We start from the raw sequence: 15,486 nt of genomic DNA, 5'->3' as shown, positions 1-15,486 counted from the left end.
TTTGGGGTGGTCCTGTGTGGAGCCAGGGGTTGGACTTGATGATCCTTGTGGGACCCTTCCACCTCAGGATCTTCTATGAACTCTAAGACATATTAATACTGTCGTCTTTTTATATTCACAAATCACCTCTACTTGTATTTAGGGCCAAAAAGAAAAGAACCAAAGGCTGTTTAGAAGCATCACTTTACCAAAGTGAAAAAAGCATGGGGACCGGCAATCCTACTCATCAATAGGAAATCTTATATTCCAGGCACTGTATTTAAACAAGCAATTCCTTTAGTTACTCCACCAAAATGTCATCACAAAGTAACTGCATGCAAAAGCTTGCTTCAAAAAGCAAAGCTTTTGCTCAAGAAAACTGTAAAGTTTGCACTGCTTAGGGTTCTTTGCCATAGGTTAGCCATATCCCTTTTAAAAAAGGATTTTGTGTACTTTTACCATTTAATCATTCCTCAATGTACTTTTAGTTAAACCAAGCCCAGACTCCTCAATCTGAAACTTTAAGGACCGACATTAAATTCACCCAACTTAAAGGCTTGAACTATGACTTAGAAGAAAGGTTGCTGAGATACCTAGTTAATGAAAAATGAAGTTTTACCATCTTAAGAAGGTCTCTCCAGAACACAAATCCCACAAACTGAAACCCTAACTGAAATCCCAGAACAACAACAACATCTCATCAAGCAAAAAAGATCTATTCAGCCTTGCATCCAGCAGCAAGCAAGAGAGAGGAGTAGGGAGGAATTCAGGAACGAAGCAAGCCACGATGACACTTTCCCAAATATTTGTCCAGCTTCACAGAGCTTGTGGCTGAGCCAGCAGTGAGACCTCTGCACTTATTAGCCCCACATGCCTTTTCTGTGTGTGTGGCCTCTGTGCAGTCATTACCTGCCCCCTTTAACACCAACCGATGGCAAGCAGTCCCTCCAATTGCCCAGAGGACACACGAAGCATTTCCTGCTGTCAGATTCCGAACCAACAGGCCAGCAAGCTCCATCTGACACCTCCCAATTCTTGTATTGGAAGAGACATCGAGCGTTTGCCTCCTAAACAGAGTAAACTATCATCACAGCTTCCTCTTAGTCAACTCTTCTTTAGCTCGAAAGATAAATAGATATGTTTAATTGTTTCTTGTAGGAAACCTGTCCAGATATTTGATTGTCCTTGTCACTCTGCATACCTTTTAGAGAGGGCAAGCAAACAAACAAAAAACAAACAAACAACACAACCAGAATTCCATAGATTTGTTAAGTATGGGTGCCTGATGGATTTATACATCAACAAAGTGCTGTTCTCCGTTCCTTTTTGGAAACTGGGAGCAGTTTGAAAATAATTCTACTGTAGCTACAACAGCTGTGTGTTTGAAACAGGATCAGGAAGGGATTGTAGTAACCTGTACGAATAACATCATGCAGATATTTAAATTAAGGTCGGTACATGAATGTAGCAGCATCGATAACCAGCTTTCAAAGAACATGACCAATTTTCTACTTTAAAAAAAATCACCTCCTATTTAACAAACATGGGTAGCACGGGCTTATCTGGTGATTGAGTTACACTTTGTGGGTGTACTCAGACACAAAGACGACACTGGTGGAAAAAGGTATACCTGTGTATTTTAATAGCAGCTCATGGGTCAATGAATTATAGCCTTTTAAAAATCATACTAAAACCTGAAGTATAGCGCTCACCTTGTGTAATGCTTATCCACTGTAACGATGCCATACACGATACAAAGCCTGCATTGTATCAGCCTTTCAAGATCTTCTCCTTCCCACTCAATGTCTTTACTTACTACTCTTTTCCAAATAGAAAATATTTTTAGTCATCTGCTGGACGGGATGAAAATCGGAGAAATTGAAAGCTGTATTTTCTCAATCTGTATTCTCAAAACTGGAACTGAGAGGTTCTGTGTTTCAGTAGATGAAGAAGAGAGCAAGTTTCTTGCAAGAAATCTGGTCAAGAAGGTAACATTTTTTCAAGACATTCAAAGCTGTTCATAACAGAGTGTTAAGAATTTTATCAAGAAGGTAAAGAGAACAAAAGTGAAAAACGAGAAGGAATAGAAGGATGAAGACGAAGGATCCTGTATGTATGCTTTCGCTTATATCTGGATTTTTTATTTAGAGTTATCATTCTTTAAAAATTACTTCTGCAGGTTTAGGTAGTGTCTCTGTGCACCAATGACAGGCAATTTACTTCTTCTACATGGTCTACTCACAAACAATGGTCAGCAGATCATTTTATTTTAAAAACCACCTTCAGAATAAAAATTAATTTAAACTTACCAACATGCTTATTTAATAAATTAATTTCAGAATGGCAATGTCAATTTAGGGAATGAATGCCTGGCTGTCACCAAATCAAATTAGCAATACCAAACCCATGGTAGAAATCCTTTCTTTGCAAGAACTTCAGTAGGGTGACCTCATGCAGCGCTCAGAATACAGAGGAATTTCACTCCTCCTTAGATGGTGGGACAAAAAACATAAAGCCCTAAAACAGTGATTCACTTCTTCTGCCCCTCCTAGAAGAGTACTATAATTAGGAGACTAAATCCACACCCACAACTAAAGAAACACGAGCACTTAAGAAACACTGTCAAGTTTATAAACTTCTATTAACATACCCAAACTCTGTAATGAAGCGAATGCTAATCCTTCTGCTTTTAAGATGATGAAATTGCAGATCCAGAAATAGCATCTTTGATATAAAACAATCCCAAAGCATGAAATGCCATTTGCTGTAGGAAAGCACTCGGCCATATTGCATCCATCCCGCTTAGGGCAGAAACCAATGAACAATACAAGCAGACCTAAAGGAGGAATTAGCCTGAAGAGCAGGATGAATACCCAGAGTTGTAGTATCACAAAAAACAATTGCCATGAGATTTCTAAGGATCTCCAGTGGCCAATATTATGACTCCATATATTCATATAAGCTCACGCCACCGCTACAGAGTTCACCCAGAATATCTAGCCCCTGGCTCTAAGCACCGAGACGGGCAGGGCCGAGCAGCCAGTCCCCAACAGCGGCCTCGCAGACATCGGGCTGTGCCCCGTGCACCTTGGGGCTTGAGCACAGCCTGCTCTCCTTCCTGCCCAGCAATACTGCTCATCCCTTCTGTGAGGTGGGAAGGTGTGTGTTTGCTTCCTGTATTCGAAAGGACAATGAAAAATAACGTAAGTTTTGTTCTTGGTGCAAGGGGGAAGACGTGAACGAGAGCAGCATGCGACCTCCACGAGCTTGCCCAGCCCTGAAGGAGAAGAGCTGAGTGAAGGCAAGGAGGGCGGCATCAATACTCTAGGAACAGTCCCTCTTCTCAACTTTGGCATCTGCTCAAGTATCTGGGTCCTATCTGTCTAGGTTCATGCATTTCAAACCCAGTAACATATTTTATCAATGGGACATGGCCCCAGTTGCATAAAGGAAAACAGAAGAAACACAAAAGTACCTAACAAGAAAATGCAAACAACCTTTTCCATCATTAATAAGCCAAGCAATATACTTGATACTTAAGTAATAAGTATTATCTATGTGTTATTCAGAACTGCAAAATCACATGCTTTAGAACAAGCTGGCAGAGATGATTAGAAATGACTGAGGACTGAACGCCAAATTACCTCCAAAATTGAGCCATTAGGCTTGAAACCTGAAGACTACAGCCAAGTCTTGGTTTTGGTTGTATACAACAGGTAATCTTCGAAATATTGAGCAATCTTTTTTCCTTTATCCATGAGAAATCCTCCGATGCTACATTTTCCTCCAGGCTACCTGACAATTCTTCTGCCCCCAACATTCACAAGGAAATCAAAATCAGGAGGCGTCTTAGACTTCTGAAACTTGCCAGTTAAATTTACAAAACAAAATTGCTTTTACTATGCTTGAACAACGCCGGGTTGATTCAAATACATTTTTGTGGCACGTCCCCATTTAATTTAAACCAGTCCTTACTAAGCAACTAAGCTGTTAGATGGTGACAAGGCAAAAAACGTTTATGGTTCACAAGCATTAATAACTGTACTCCAAGTATAACTGCCTATAACCACAAGAATTAGGAACAGGGGCAAAATCTGAGGTTCAACCACCTTTGGTTTAACATCTGCTGCCGTGGTAAAGCTCAGCAACATTTAACCACGCTGTAACACAAAAGATTACTGCTATAGGACCACTGTGAAGCTGGAAGAGAAGGGGGTATACATCCTGCTGCCTTGGGTAGCAGCAGGATATAAATCCTAAATTTAAACCTGGTTTTCAAGTATGGTAGTAAAAGATACAAAAAATCCCTGGCAGCCAGACATAAAAGCAGGTACTTCAGACCTCTCAAAATAGCATCTTGGCCAGTCACTAATACTCCTAGACAGTTCCTGCTTTTTACTTTAGGATAACAGAATAAAGGGAGAACACAACCAGGGGACCACAGCTGGGCAGAACTGACTGCACAGTACTCGGGGACAGTCTCCTGGATAAAAGAGGCAAGGAACGGCTCCGTAGCTGCTCTGCAATGAAACAAAAAGGGAAAGGCAGCTAAGCAGCAAGGAAAGTGCACAACAACAACAAAAGGACCTTTAATTGCAACGCCACAGGTAAGTCGTGAAACAAATAGGAAGAAAAAAGCAAGCTTGTTCTGTAACTGGAAGAAGAACACGAATCCATCTCGTTCAAACGATATGTAAGGAAGAGAAAATTTATGTCTGCTAAAAAGTACAGCAGTATCTGATAAAATTAATGGCTTTTCAAAGGATAGGATCAGAAAATTTACACACCAGAAGCTTCAAGGAAATAACTAAGGCGCTCTCTGAAACACAAATGCTGTTTTTTAAATAATCCTAAGAAATTCTGAAGATCAAAGAGCTCTCAGCATTAGTATTTAAAAAAAATGTAAAAGGGGAGATTCAGGAACTCTAGAATTATTAGCTTGGCATGGATCCTGAAGAAAATAGTGCAATGACAATGGGAAAGATGGAAGCTAAAAATATCTTGTCAGTCAAGCAACCTTTGTAAGGTCATAAGAGGAGAGAGACGATTGACACTTCAGCTTCAATCCACAGGAGCTGCTGATCCGAAAAGACATTTTTATTCTTTCTGGAAGAATTCGCAGATATAAGGAGGCCAAAATCAAACACCACCACCACCACAAACAAACGAAAAAAACACATTCACACACAAGACCTCAGTGGAGGACTCATTATGGCACTCCAAACTCAAAAACAGCAGATCCACTGGAAAACAAAGCATGCAGAACTAGTGAGCAACACAGAGCCATCCTTAATAACAGAAAATATTGGCAAATTAATCTCAGAAATCTTTGAAATCCTCAGGAGAAATGAGATTTGACTGAAGCTGACATAGAAAGATGAGGGGCAGAAGGATTAGTATGGATACTGAAGTGCTGCTAAGAGTAAAATTATGGTGGAAAAAGATAAAGAGAAGCAGAAGAACAAAAATAAAATATAAACTGTAGAATACTGTAAAAGAAGAAACAGAATTAAGAGTTTTTAGACAGTATAGAGAAGAGATCATCTGCCAATGTTTAAAGCAAGCCTTTCACTCCTAAATAAAAGAGGAAGAATGTCATAATCAGCACCAGAGAGGGGGTGTGTGCATGTATGAGTGCAAGGTATATACTCCTTCAACTCAAAACAATAAAATAAAAAATCCAAAGCATCACACAGAATAAAATGCTCTGCACTAAAGCAGCACATTCTGAGAAGAGCTTAAGAGTTTTCCAACCCACTTGAGAATACACTATGGTACCCACTCTTACCTGGTTACCTGGTACTTGGTTACCTGGTTACCTGGTACTTAACTGGTTACCTTAAGGAAAAGGCAGGCCCTGGATGAATTACCCCTCTTCTTAGGGCACCAAATATATGTATTGCTTTTCAAGCTCTTCCTTTTGCTATCAAAGCCAGCATCAGATCACAATGGAGTATGAATTAAAATTTTTATTGAACTGAACACAATGGAGAACTGCCCAGAATTACCGGTCTAATGACACAAACAGACAGCATTTAATGCTGAATGATGAGCTGTTAACCACGAAAGAAAGAAGATAGCAGGGAGAAGAAAGAGACAACAAAAGGCCTTTCAGTGAGGCTGGCAAATAAGAAAGGAAAAATGAAAGATGAAACTATACAAATATAGAAAAACACTGTACAAATGAAGAAAAACACTTACTGGAATGAAATATATTTAAAAAAAGGAAAAAATCTGGTATGGGCAGAGCAAGTCATAGCAATGCAGTGTAATATAGGAAGAAATGGTAAAGGTGGGAGAAAATCCCATGAGTTTTGTGATGATTCTCCCTGTCCACTGCTATTTTCTGACAAACACAATGTATTGCTGCCGCTTTTCCTGGACGAATTCACAAATTTTGCATAGGCAAAGGGAAGGAAGATGCTAACATCCCTCTCACCTAGGAGTTTAGAAAGAATTTCTGTATAATGGAGGCCTGAATAATAACAGTAAGAATTATTTATGGATTGAAATAAGGGATGGAAATAGAAAGATATTTGCTCTCTGTATTTCACCTAAATAGTGCCTCTGTTAATAAAGCTAAGTCAGCAGTAGGATGGGTAAAGTATAATAATGCATACTAAGACAACCAAAAATTAAGCTGGGTATTTATGTTTATGTGTTACAAGGTCAAAACTGCCTAAATAAATTTATTATAACAGGCAACAATACTCAGAGGATCATTTAAAAAAGAAAAAGGAAGACATAAGAACAAAATTAAATCCTAAATCAAAAAAGGAACTAACTTAAGAGGTTCCTAGACTACAAGGTGTACCAACACCAGTCTCAGGGGCCGGGAAGAGAAGGGCTCTTAGAGGGAAGCCGCTTCATCACCAGACTCCAGGGCAGAACTGGTAGAAAGAGGAACGAGGTAGCCACCTATTCCTTCCACCTTCAAGGGCAGGTTGGTGGGCAGCTCTGAGCACAACTCAACAAGCACCCACTGAGCTCAATTTTCTCCTCGCACCCCACCCCTAAGAAAGAAAAAAAAGAGTATTTCTCACTAGGGTTAGGAAGAAAGGAGTTATTATAGTGGAGGTGGAGAGGCTGAAGGCAGGGAACCTCACTGAGGTCACGCGTCTGGCCCCTCGCCAAGTCCAGCCACTTGCGCATCCACAGCGAAGCCCATTCCAGGAGCTCTTCGGGACAACAGGATCTGAAAGATATTTATGAGGCTACACCTATCCTGTTCCACACAGCACATACTGCAAAATGACGTGTTTGTTATCTCCAATACTTTGGTAAATCGAGTTGCCCAACAGCCATGGGAGTGACCTGCTTACCCATAGGTTTGCGAGTGCGTCAAGAACACGAGAATCAAAACCAAAAAGCATTTCTGGGCGCATGCACGAGATCTGCGAGGCGTTAAGGGTAAAAGACGCCAAAGACTCATGATTTTTTTACAAATGAAAGCTACAGGTAGACTTGAGACAGCAAAGCAGAAGCAGCTTTAAGGCACAAACAAAGGGATTACACAGCAGCTGATACAGTACGCAGACCCTGAGTCAGAAATGTAAGGGAAAACAGACCTCCGGCAAGGGCAAGCTGTTGCTAGCTCAAGAGAAAACAGATGCTTGTGATCAGTTTTATACGAGGGTACAGATTAAACTCCTAAAAGCAAAACAGAGGGGGTGTATCTTCGAGATGTATCCCTACTCCAAGTAGAAATGGAAGAAGGAATGCGTGTGGAGATGCACTGGAGGAGAGATCCTATCGATAACAACCTGAAATCCAATTAGCCGTACACCTTCATACCTACTGCTGCTAATTTACAAACCAGCTGGAAGTCTCACACTAGCAGGCTTTTAAACAAGCAGATATTCTCTGCAATACGAAGGAAACAAAGATGGTATCTACCTAAAAGAGAAAAGATGACTGCTCATCACCGTGTGTTAATTATTGGCATATGCCTTAAGATCAGCAGTGATTTAGTGCAGTGAAACAAATTGCAAATAGGAAGAAAAAACCTTGATCTGCATAGAAAAACCAACAAAACCTACAAGTATTGTATTCTTTCTTGATGCATAAGACAGTTTTTATCACAGGGATAAGCGCACATGGACTCTGCTTTACCAAAATGCAGTTTTGCAGCATAAGATAGATATTAGCTTTTCTTTTATTGTTTTGGGAACTCAGAATTTGTCAATTAGGAGCTGAGCAGGAGCCTCCTGCTGCTGCTGCTGTTAGCCCCACAAACCCTCTGATTGTACATTTAGGCAAAACCCCTTTATCAGATGCTACCTCCTACCATACAGATGATTTTAATAGAGGAATAGGATGTCTAATCAAGTGGAGGTGTACAAAGGCGAGCATTGGAAAGATGCACGTATTTGGAATATGGATAAACAACTCATTTCCCATTTAACACAAAGCTCTTCAATAAAGCACTGTTATCTTTTATAAAATACTTGTGAGGTAGTACTCACCTCCAGCTAGACCTAGACCTGGCACATTTATCTAACAGTTATGCAGCACAATGAATGATACGGAGATACGGAGAGGCAGAGGCTCCTTTTCTCTCCTTTTTCTTTTTGTTTTAAATGAGGCAATTACACCCGGAGCTCTGCACACAGGGTTACCAAAACCAGTAACCTTTGTAGCAGGTATTTTAAATAAAGCTCAGTCTGGACAGAATGACAAATTATGCCCTCCTTATTAGCTGGTCCATTACTAGCTCACGAAGGACTTTCCTGCCAGCCCAAGGCACACTGCACCACCAGATCCACGGCGTGCTGGAGGTTAGAGGGGACCTCTGGAGATGGTCGAGTCCCACGCCACTGCTCAAGGCAAGGCCAAATACAGCAGCTTGCTCAGGACCATGTCCAGTCAGGCTTTGAGCATCTCCAAAGATGCAGGTTCCACAATGGTTTTGGGCAGCCTGGTCGTGTTCAGTCACCCTTCCACATAAAAAAAATAAATCTTATGTTTAAATGGAAGCTCCTGTGTTTCAAATAATGCCCATGGAGTCTCATCCTTTCACTGGGCAGCAGAGAGAAGAGTCTGAGTCCATCCCACTCCTTCTGATCAGGTTTTACACACAGCTCCACACCCCTGAGCCTCTTCTTCTCAGGGATAAAAATCCCAACTCCCTCAACTTCTCCTTGTATGACAGATGCTGCAGCTTTTGATCTTCCCCAACTGCTAGATTGAAAGCAGGACAGCAGAAAATTAGCAGCGATAGAGACTCCGTGCCTTTATTACACACAGCACTGAAATCCATCTGCTGGAAAGCCTGAGACTAGTCACGTTCCATGCATACAAAATAATAATAATACTGAATGAGCTAAGGTTAAAAAAATGTTTTGTGTACATACACACACCACTACACACATAGAAAGTAGATGTGACTCACCTCGTAGTATTTGTTGCATTTATTTTTTTTTCTAAAGCTATGATAACTTCAACCTTGTACAAGTCCAGTGTATTTTGGGTATCTGGGGAATTGTTTCTCAAAAAAGACTTTTAAGCCACTGAGAGTGTCTATATGTGAGGTGAGCCTTATCGAGTTCAGATTCATCTGCACTGAACTGATAAAATAACACTTAGTATGACTTCTTGATTAAAATTTGCATTGCAGCAGGTTAGCACAGGACACAAACACAGTAAAAATTGGTTAAAAGAGAATAAAAGGACATCATGAAGAGTCTTGTCAGATGTCTAGATTTTTTTTTTTAAATGTCTGCAGTTTACATTCGCCAGACTTGAAGCAAAACAAATAATGACATTAAAGCACCTTGACTTGCCTGGTTAGTGATGATCACAATCTGATAAAAAGTTTTTTTGAAGATAATTGCCTGTAGAATATTATATACAGAACACCAAGGAGAAAAGAATGCAGGCTGTGTTTGCAGAAGGGAGCATTACACAATCCGACTTACAGCTCCGGGACAATCACCTTGTCTCTTGAATGTCTCAAAGCCCTGATGTCAAAACTGGATGCAGTAAGCTACCGGTGATCTCAGTGCTGCAACGAGCAGCAGGATCAGCTCTGGAACGTGAGATGTAGGGAGCAGATTGAAGGTTGTTGGTTTTGTTTGGTTTGTTACTGTGGGCTTTGTTTGTTTTTGCAATCCTTCGCTCAGTGATATAGGCAAAAATGTTAAAACCAAACAAAGCCGTGGATGCGTTACTAAAGGAGCAGTTCAGGCAGAGTAGGGAGCAGATATTCCTAGAAAGAGAAATCCACTGCAACATTACAGCAGCTGGAAAACAAACTGCACGACATCAAGCTTAGAGAATTTATGCCTCGTAATGAAAACAAAAGTAAGAAATGATTAGTATGTGTTTCCACTCAGACTTTGGTCAGGGGCAGGGGAGAAAGCAAGTATCAGGATCAGAGAAAAGCAAGATTTTCTGTCACACACAGGTCACCAATTCAGCTTTTACATCAGATGCAATCTTCTGCAAGCTAAACTAGCACATCACAATAGATAACATCACTCACGATGAATCTTTAAGTCAAAAATCAAATGAAGATAACTTTTTTTTTTCCAGTTTGTGAAAAAATTGAAGTACGTATATGCTATGCGTATGTTTCAGACAGAAAGTGAAGTGGCTATAGTCCCTCTTTCATATAAAAGGTGAAATGAGATTAAATTGACCAGCTTGTGGGTCTTCAGTTGTGACGTCCAGCTCCATGCCAAGCCATTATACAACCCAGAGGTGGAGGCACACTATGGAGGGACAGCAGAATAATGCAAACCTACAGCTCTGGGAGAAAACAAGCTAACAGGGACTAATGAAATCAGCTTCAGGACTGGCATCAGATACTCCAGAACAGAAACAGCTCCATTCCAAAAATGCACAGTACATCTTCAAAGGTCATCTTCTCTCTGCACATCAGATCTCCCACTTTGAGACACAGTACAAATTCTAGGGTCGCAATTTGTATGAACATTTTACCTGTATTTTGTAGGATCGGGATTTTTGTTTGCACTTTGGCCTGACTAAATAAAAAAACAGAGCTTTATGTAACCGCTTTGAGAGGTTATACAACATCTCTACAGGATGGAGACAAAGAAAGACAGAGAGACTGAGAGTTTAGGGTTAAAAAAAAGTTTACAACCACAATTTGTAAATTTACAACCTGATGAATCTTTTCTATTATGGAAAGGTCTAAGAGAAAGATTTTACAGATTAGCTTCTGAACAACTCCTGACCTGTTGAATAAAGCTACATGCTGGAGAACAGTAACATTACTTGCAGCAGCATCACTGAGGACCTTGGCTACACACACCTTCCAGCAGATGAAAACCCACCTTTTCCTGTCAGCAGAATTGCTGCTTTCTGTGTTTGAAAGCTAATGTATAATTTGCACACCTCAACAATCCATAATTAACTTTTTTTTTTTCCTGGAACACAAACACCAGTGGGCAACCATCAGCAGAATACGCAGTAATCCTAAATAAGGGACAATTTACATTTTACTCAAACTGTCTCTCGCCTTGCAGCCTCCAGAAGGTCAGTAATCCCCTCATGCAGATTTTAGGTTTCACGTATTTCAACCAGTACACCAAGACACAGAACAGAAGATGGTATCTAAACAACACTGAGCAAAAATATTTCTTTTGATTTTACACAAATAAGTTTAAGAGACGTGATATTATATTGCCCTTAGACATGGAGCCAAGTCCTATTTCTGAATGTTCCAAGTGCAGTGCTGAATACCTTTTTCTCCACAAGTACTTACTGATTTTGTTTTAACTTAGGTAATCAGCCTAATAAGGCTAATTAAAGCTTAAAGAGTTCAGAGTCACTGATTGCAATGGTTTCTGCAGTCTCCAATAAAAATGTGAAACATGACCTCTACAATGTAAGAATAGATTTCATCAATTTATTAGTACATTTACCCAAAAAGACACAAAAAATAACTTAAAAAAAATATATATCTATAATTTTAAGGAAAAAATTACCTCGACACAGAAGATCCTAAGATCAAGGCCATATAATTTCATCTTCTCTGGAAAATCCTGATAAACGTTCAAATACGGAATGTGACCTTCAACAACAAACCTGCATAAAAAAAAGAAGACCAAATTAAAATAACATTTACTATGACAAAAGTACGTTTACTCTAAAATTAATCCACAAATCAATATCTGATTTGAAATAACATCAGCTTTATGCTGCCTAAGAAATTCTGTCTGAAGTCCTACACCCCTACATACTCCACCGTATGAAAACCAGTTCAAACATTTAACAGGCCTTTAAGTTCAAGCTCAGGTATGACTGACAAATGACACTGTTATGGCAATGAGCTTACAATCAACACGCTTGCATACAGTTTGTTCTGCACATTCTTCAGCTACTGCATTTTTGAAACTGCCGTAAGCCTCCTTGAGTGGCATGGAAGGTTTCTTTCAAAATGTGAAGGCTTTAAGTAAATTTCCCAAACTAGAGATGAAACACTTTCTGCTGCAGGAGGTTAGAGTGCAAAATATGGTAAGAGGGATGTCACAAAATTATGCAGGTGTACACAGAAGTGCAACTCAGTTAATTACTTTCTGTAGTCTGATTAAGAAGAAGTATTATTTTAGAAGGAATAAAAATGATATTGTACACTCATAAAATACAAAATCCTTTATTTTGAGTTTGAACTGAAGTAATTCCTCTTTAAAAGCTGGCTTTGGTAAATGGTTTACAACAATATTTTGGATTTTTTTTTCTTATTTTTTACTTATTTATTTAATAGATCTGATGGGATTTAACAACAGCTACCAGTAAAAAGCCACCACCACACGAAACCTCTGCTCTTATCCAGCATCTTAGTGGGCTTTTACAGCAGGCAAGGCAAGCACCGAAGAAGCACGGATCTTTGCAGGGGAACAGGCACTATTCTCACGCCAGACTGATGCCTGTTAGTGGTCTCCCACAGGACTGAGTTAGAGCTGCCTTCATGGCTCTTCCTCTCCAGCACAATTTTGTTCAAGTCATAATTTAAACTGGAATGAGTTAACACCAAGCAGACCAGACCCTGTTCCTTAAATAATATTAGAGATTCGGAAACAATTTTCTCTCCTGCCTGCTGTGCCTTCTGCACAACATCCCTCTCTCTGATCTTGCGAGGCAGACCAGCTATGTCTTAGCCTACAGACTCCACAAGCCCCTTGTAGGATCCTCTGTGCTTGCCAAGCTGGGCTTTGCTCCTGCTCCCGGCATGGGGCAGTCCCTAAAGGCTTCCAGCCCTAGTCAGACCCAGCCCCTGGGCAGACAGACCAGCTTCTGCAGAGCACAGCAATCTCTGGCTGCCAAACAAAATGCGTCTGAAGAGGAAAAGCACAACAACAACAAACAAGGACGAGGCAGAGCAATGTCTTCGCTGATGATTCAGCCCCATCCTCAGCCTGTTGCAGCGCACGGACTCACCGTTCCTCTTCCAGCACTGCACCTCCACCACCACTCGCTGCATATCACGGGGTACGTGCTTGGAAGCTGACTACAATTTTATATAAAGGCCAGTTACTGTGGGAGAAGGTTATGGTTAAACCCTTTTTAAAAATGTTTTTAACTGAATGCTCTATTTAACTATAAAAATGGATTTAAAGCAATATTAAAATGAAAAGTGCCTCTCAATCAAACCTGTTTCTCAGTTAGAATAAACCCAGCATTTATAAGGACTTCTGCAAAGTTACAGCAATCTGAACAACCACACTGCCTAATACTTTTTGTTTTAAAGCTCTGCATATTGGTCTCTTAAATGAGGTAAGGGTCAGAGCACAGGGTCCTTCCTATATCAAATTGTGCGATGTACATTTTGCTATTTTTTTTTTTTTTTTGGCAGAAACAACCTGTGCAAGTAGCATTTCTGCACCCCGAATGGAAACTTGCGCTGCTCCGCATGTTTGCTGGGTTAGCATCAAACCCAGCATCTGCTGCTCGTCCTCACCACCCTGCCTGATCTGATGAGCAGCCTGCAGGACAGCTCCTTGCTCACTTTAGGTCAGCAGCAATGAGTTGAAGCACTGAAATCTGAGGGATGGCTTCACAGAGTGGACTGAGACAACCCAAAAGCTCAGTGTAGCCAGCTGTGATTCCCTCCTCCTGTTGCTTATCTTCCTCTTCCACAAATTTAAGTCACAACAGCAGGCAAAACCCATTGCCCTACTGCACGAAAAAGAAAAGCTGGGTGTGTGCTTCCTGTCTTCTAACAAACTAAGGCTCATGGGTGGCTTCAAAAAGTGTCAGAACTGGCAGGAGGAAGGGGAGACATCACAAAGCAGGAGCAGAGAGGGGAAGCGAGACCTTCCCCTTCCAGCAACAGCGTCCCATTACTGCCTCAGCTGAACATAAGCTTTGATGCACCCTTGGTAAGGAGCAATCACACAATCAGCTGCCAGATCTGAGGAGGTAGCACCAAGAAATTGAGAGCGGCGGCCTCCTGAGCCAGCACAGCAGCAGCTGGAAGAGGACAAACAATCAAGGCCGTAGGGTGTGGTGCAGTTATGATTGCAGGTGAGCCACCCTAACAGCTTGCTGCCTCCAAAATGGGAAATCCCACCCTCCCTTCTGTCCTCCGCATCACACTCCTGTCTCCTCCCTGCTGACAAAAGCACTTGTGGGACTTCTCAGACAGGGGATTAGGTTGAAAACTGGGCTTTTGTCTTCCAGGGTTTGACTGCAACCAGATAGATCTCCAGACTCAGCTGCCACGAGGTGGAAAGGGACAGCCATGCAGCAAATCACACTGCACTGAAATGTCCAGTGAAACCTTCTCATGCAAAACCAGAAATTATTTTCCTGATCTGTCAACTAATACACCATAAGGGGGGTGAGTGCTGGCACCCAGGGCAAGAGAAAAGGCAGCAATATTTATGCAGAAGCACGTCCTTACTCCGCAATGGACGAGAGATGTCTACAAACACAGCGGGGTGTTTTTTGTTTCTTTGTTAAAAAATTTAATCATAGAATCATTTAGGTCGGAAAAGACCTCTAAGATCACCCGGTCCAAATTTAACTTCTCATGTCAAAGCACTGCAACTGTGTAAAAAAAACAAACAACAATGACATCTTTCCTGAACCTGCCTGGAATGACTGTCCCTACACAAAAAACGTGCTCTTTTCTCAGGTGAAGAGTTGCTTTTATGTTCTAAAAATACCTGAAACGGCATCAATACCCTGTAATGAATACAGTGTACTGATGATTCAGGCTGTTAAAACTTACTCCAGAAGCCCAGATCTGGAACAGCACTTGAGAACAGTTTCTTCTGCCTGCTCTTCCTCCAAACCTGTCATTTCACAGCCAGGCGATCCCAACACTCGCAGGACTACGTTGTATCAGCACAGTGCTTGAAAACTTGAATGGCACACACACAGGAGGCAGTCCCTGCTCTCGTAATTACAGCAGCAGCAGCAGCATGCATTAGTCAGGCCTAAGTGTGAAAAAAATCCTCCGTCCTCTGCATACTACGAGGAAATGATGCATCTGCTAAAGCCACACAGCAATGCCACAAACTGATTACAAGTTCGGTC

General features: G+C 41.0%; 2 protein-coding genes across 3 annotated transcripts in view; one reads left to right on the top strand and one right to left on the bottom strand.

Annotated features, from left to right (window-relative positions):
• The window catches only part of ADAM17 (ADAM metallopeptidase domain 17), a 235,919-nt gene that overhangs the window by 42,366 nt on the left and 178,067 nt on the right, over positions 1-15,486 (top strand). The window lies entirely within an intron of this gene.
• Positions 1-15,486, bottom strand: part of TAF1B (TATA-box binding protein associated factor, RNA polymerase I subunit B) — a 48,168-nt gene that overhangs the window by 21,321 nt on the left and 11,361 nt on the right. For both annotated transcript variants that reach the window (XM_084515397.1, XM_084515398.1), the window contains exon 8: positions 11,931-12,030. In XM_084515397.1, the coding sequence (XP_084371523.1) occupies positions 11,931-12,030 (100 nt within the window). The remainder of the gene's footprint in view (positions 1-11,930; positions 12,031-15,486) is intronic.

Source organism: Aythya ferina (genome assembly GCF_964211825.1).
Source record: "Aythya ferina genome assembly, chromosome: 3".
Taxonomy (NCBI): Eukaryota; Metazoa; Chordata; class Aves; order Anseriformes; family Anatidae; genus Aythya; species Aythya ferina.
The sequence above is the reverse complement of the archived record's forward strand: the minus strand, read 5'-3'. Positions and strand labels throughout refer to the sequence as shown.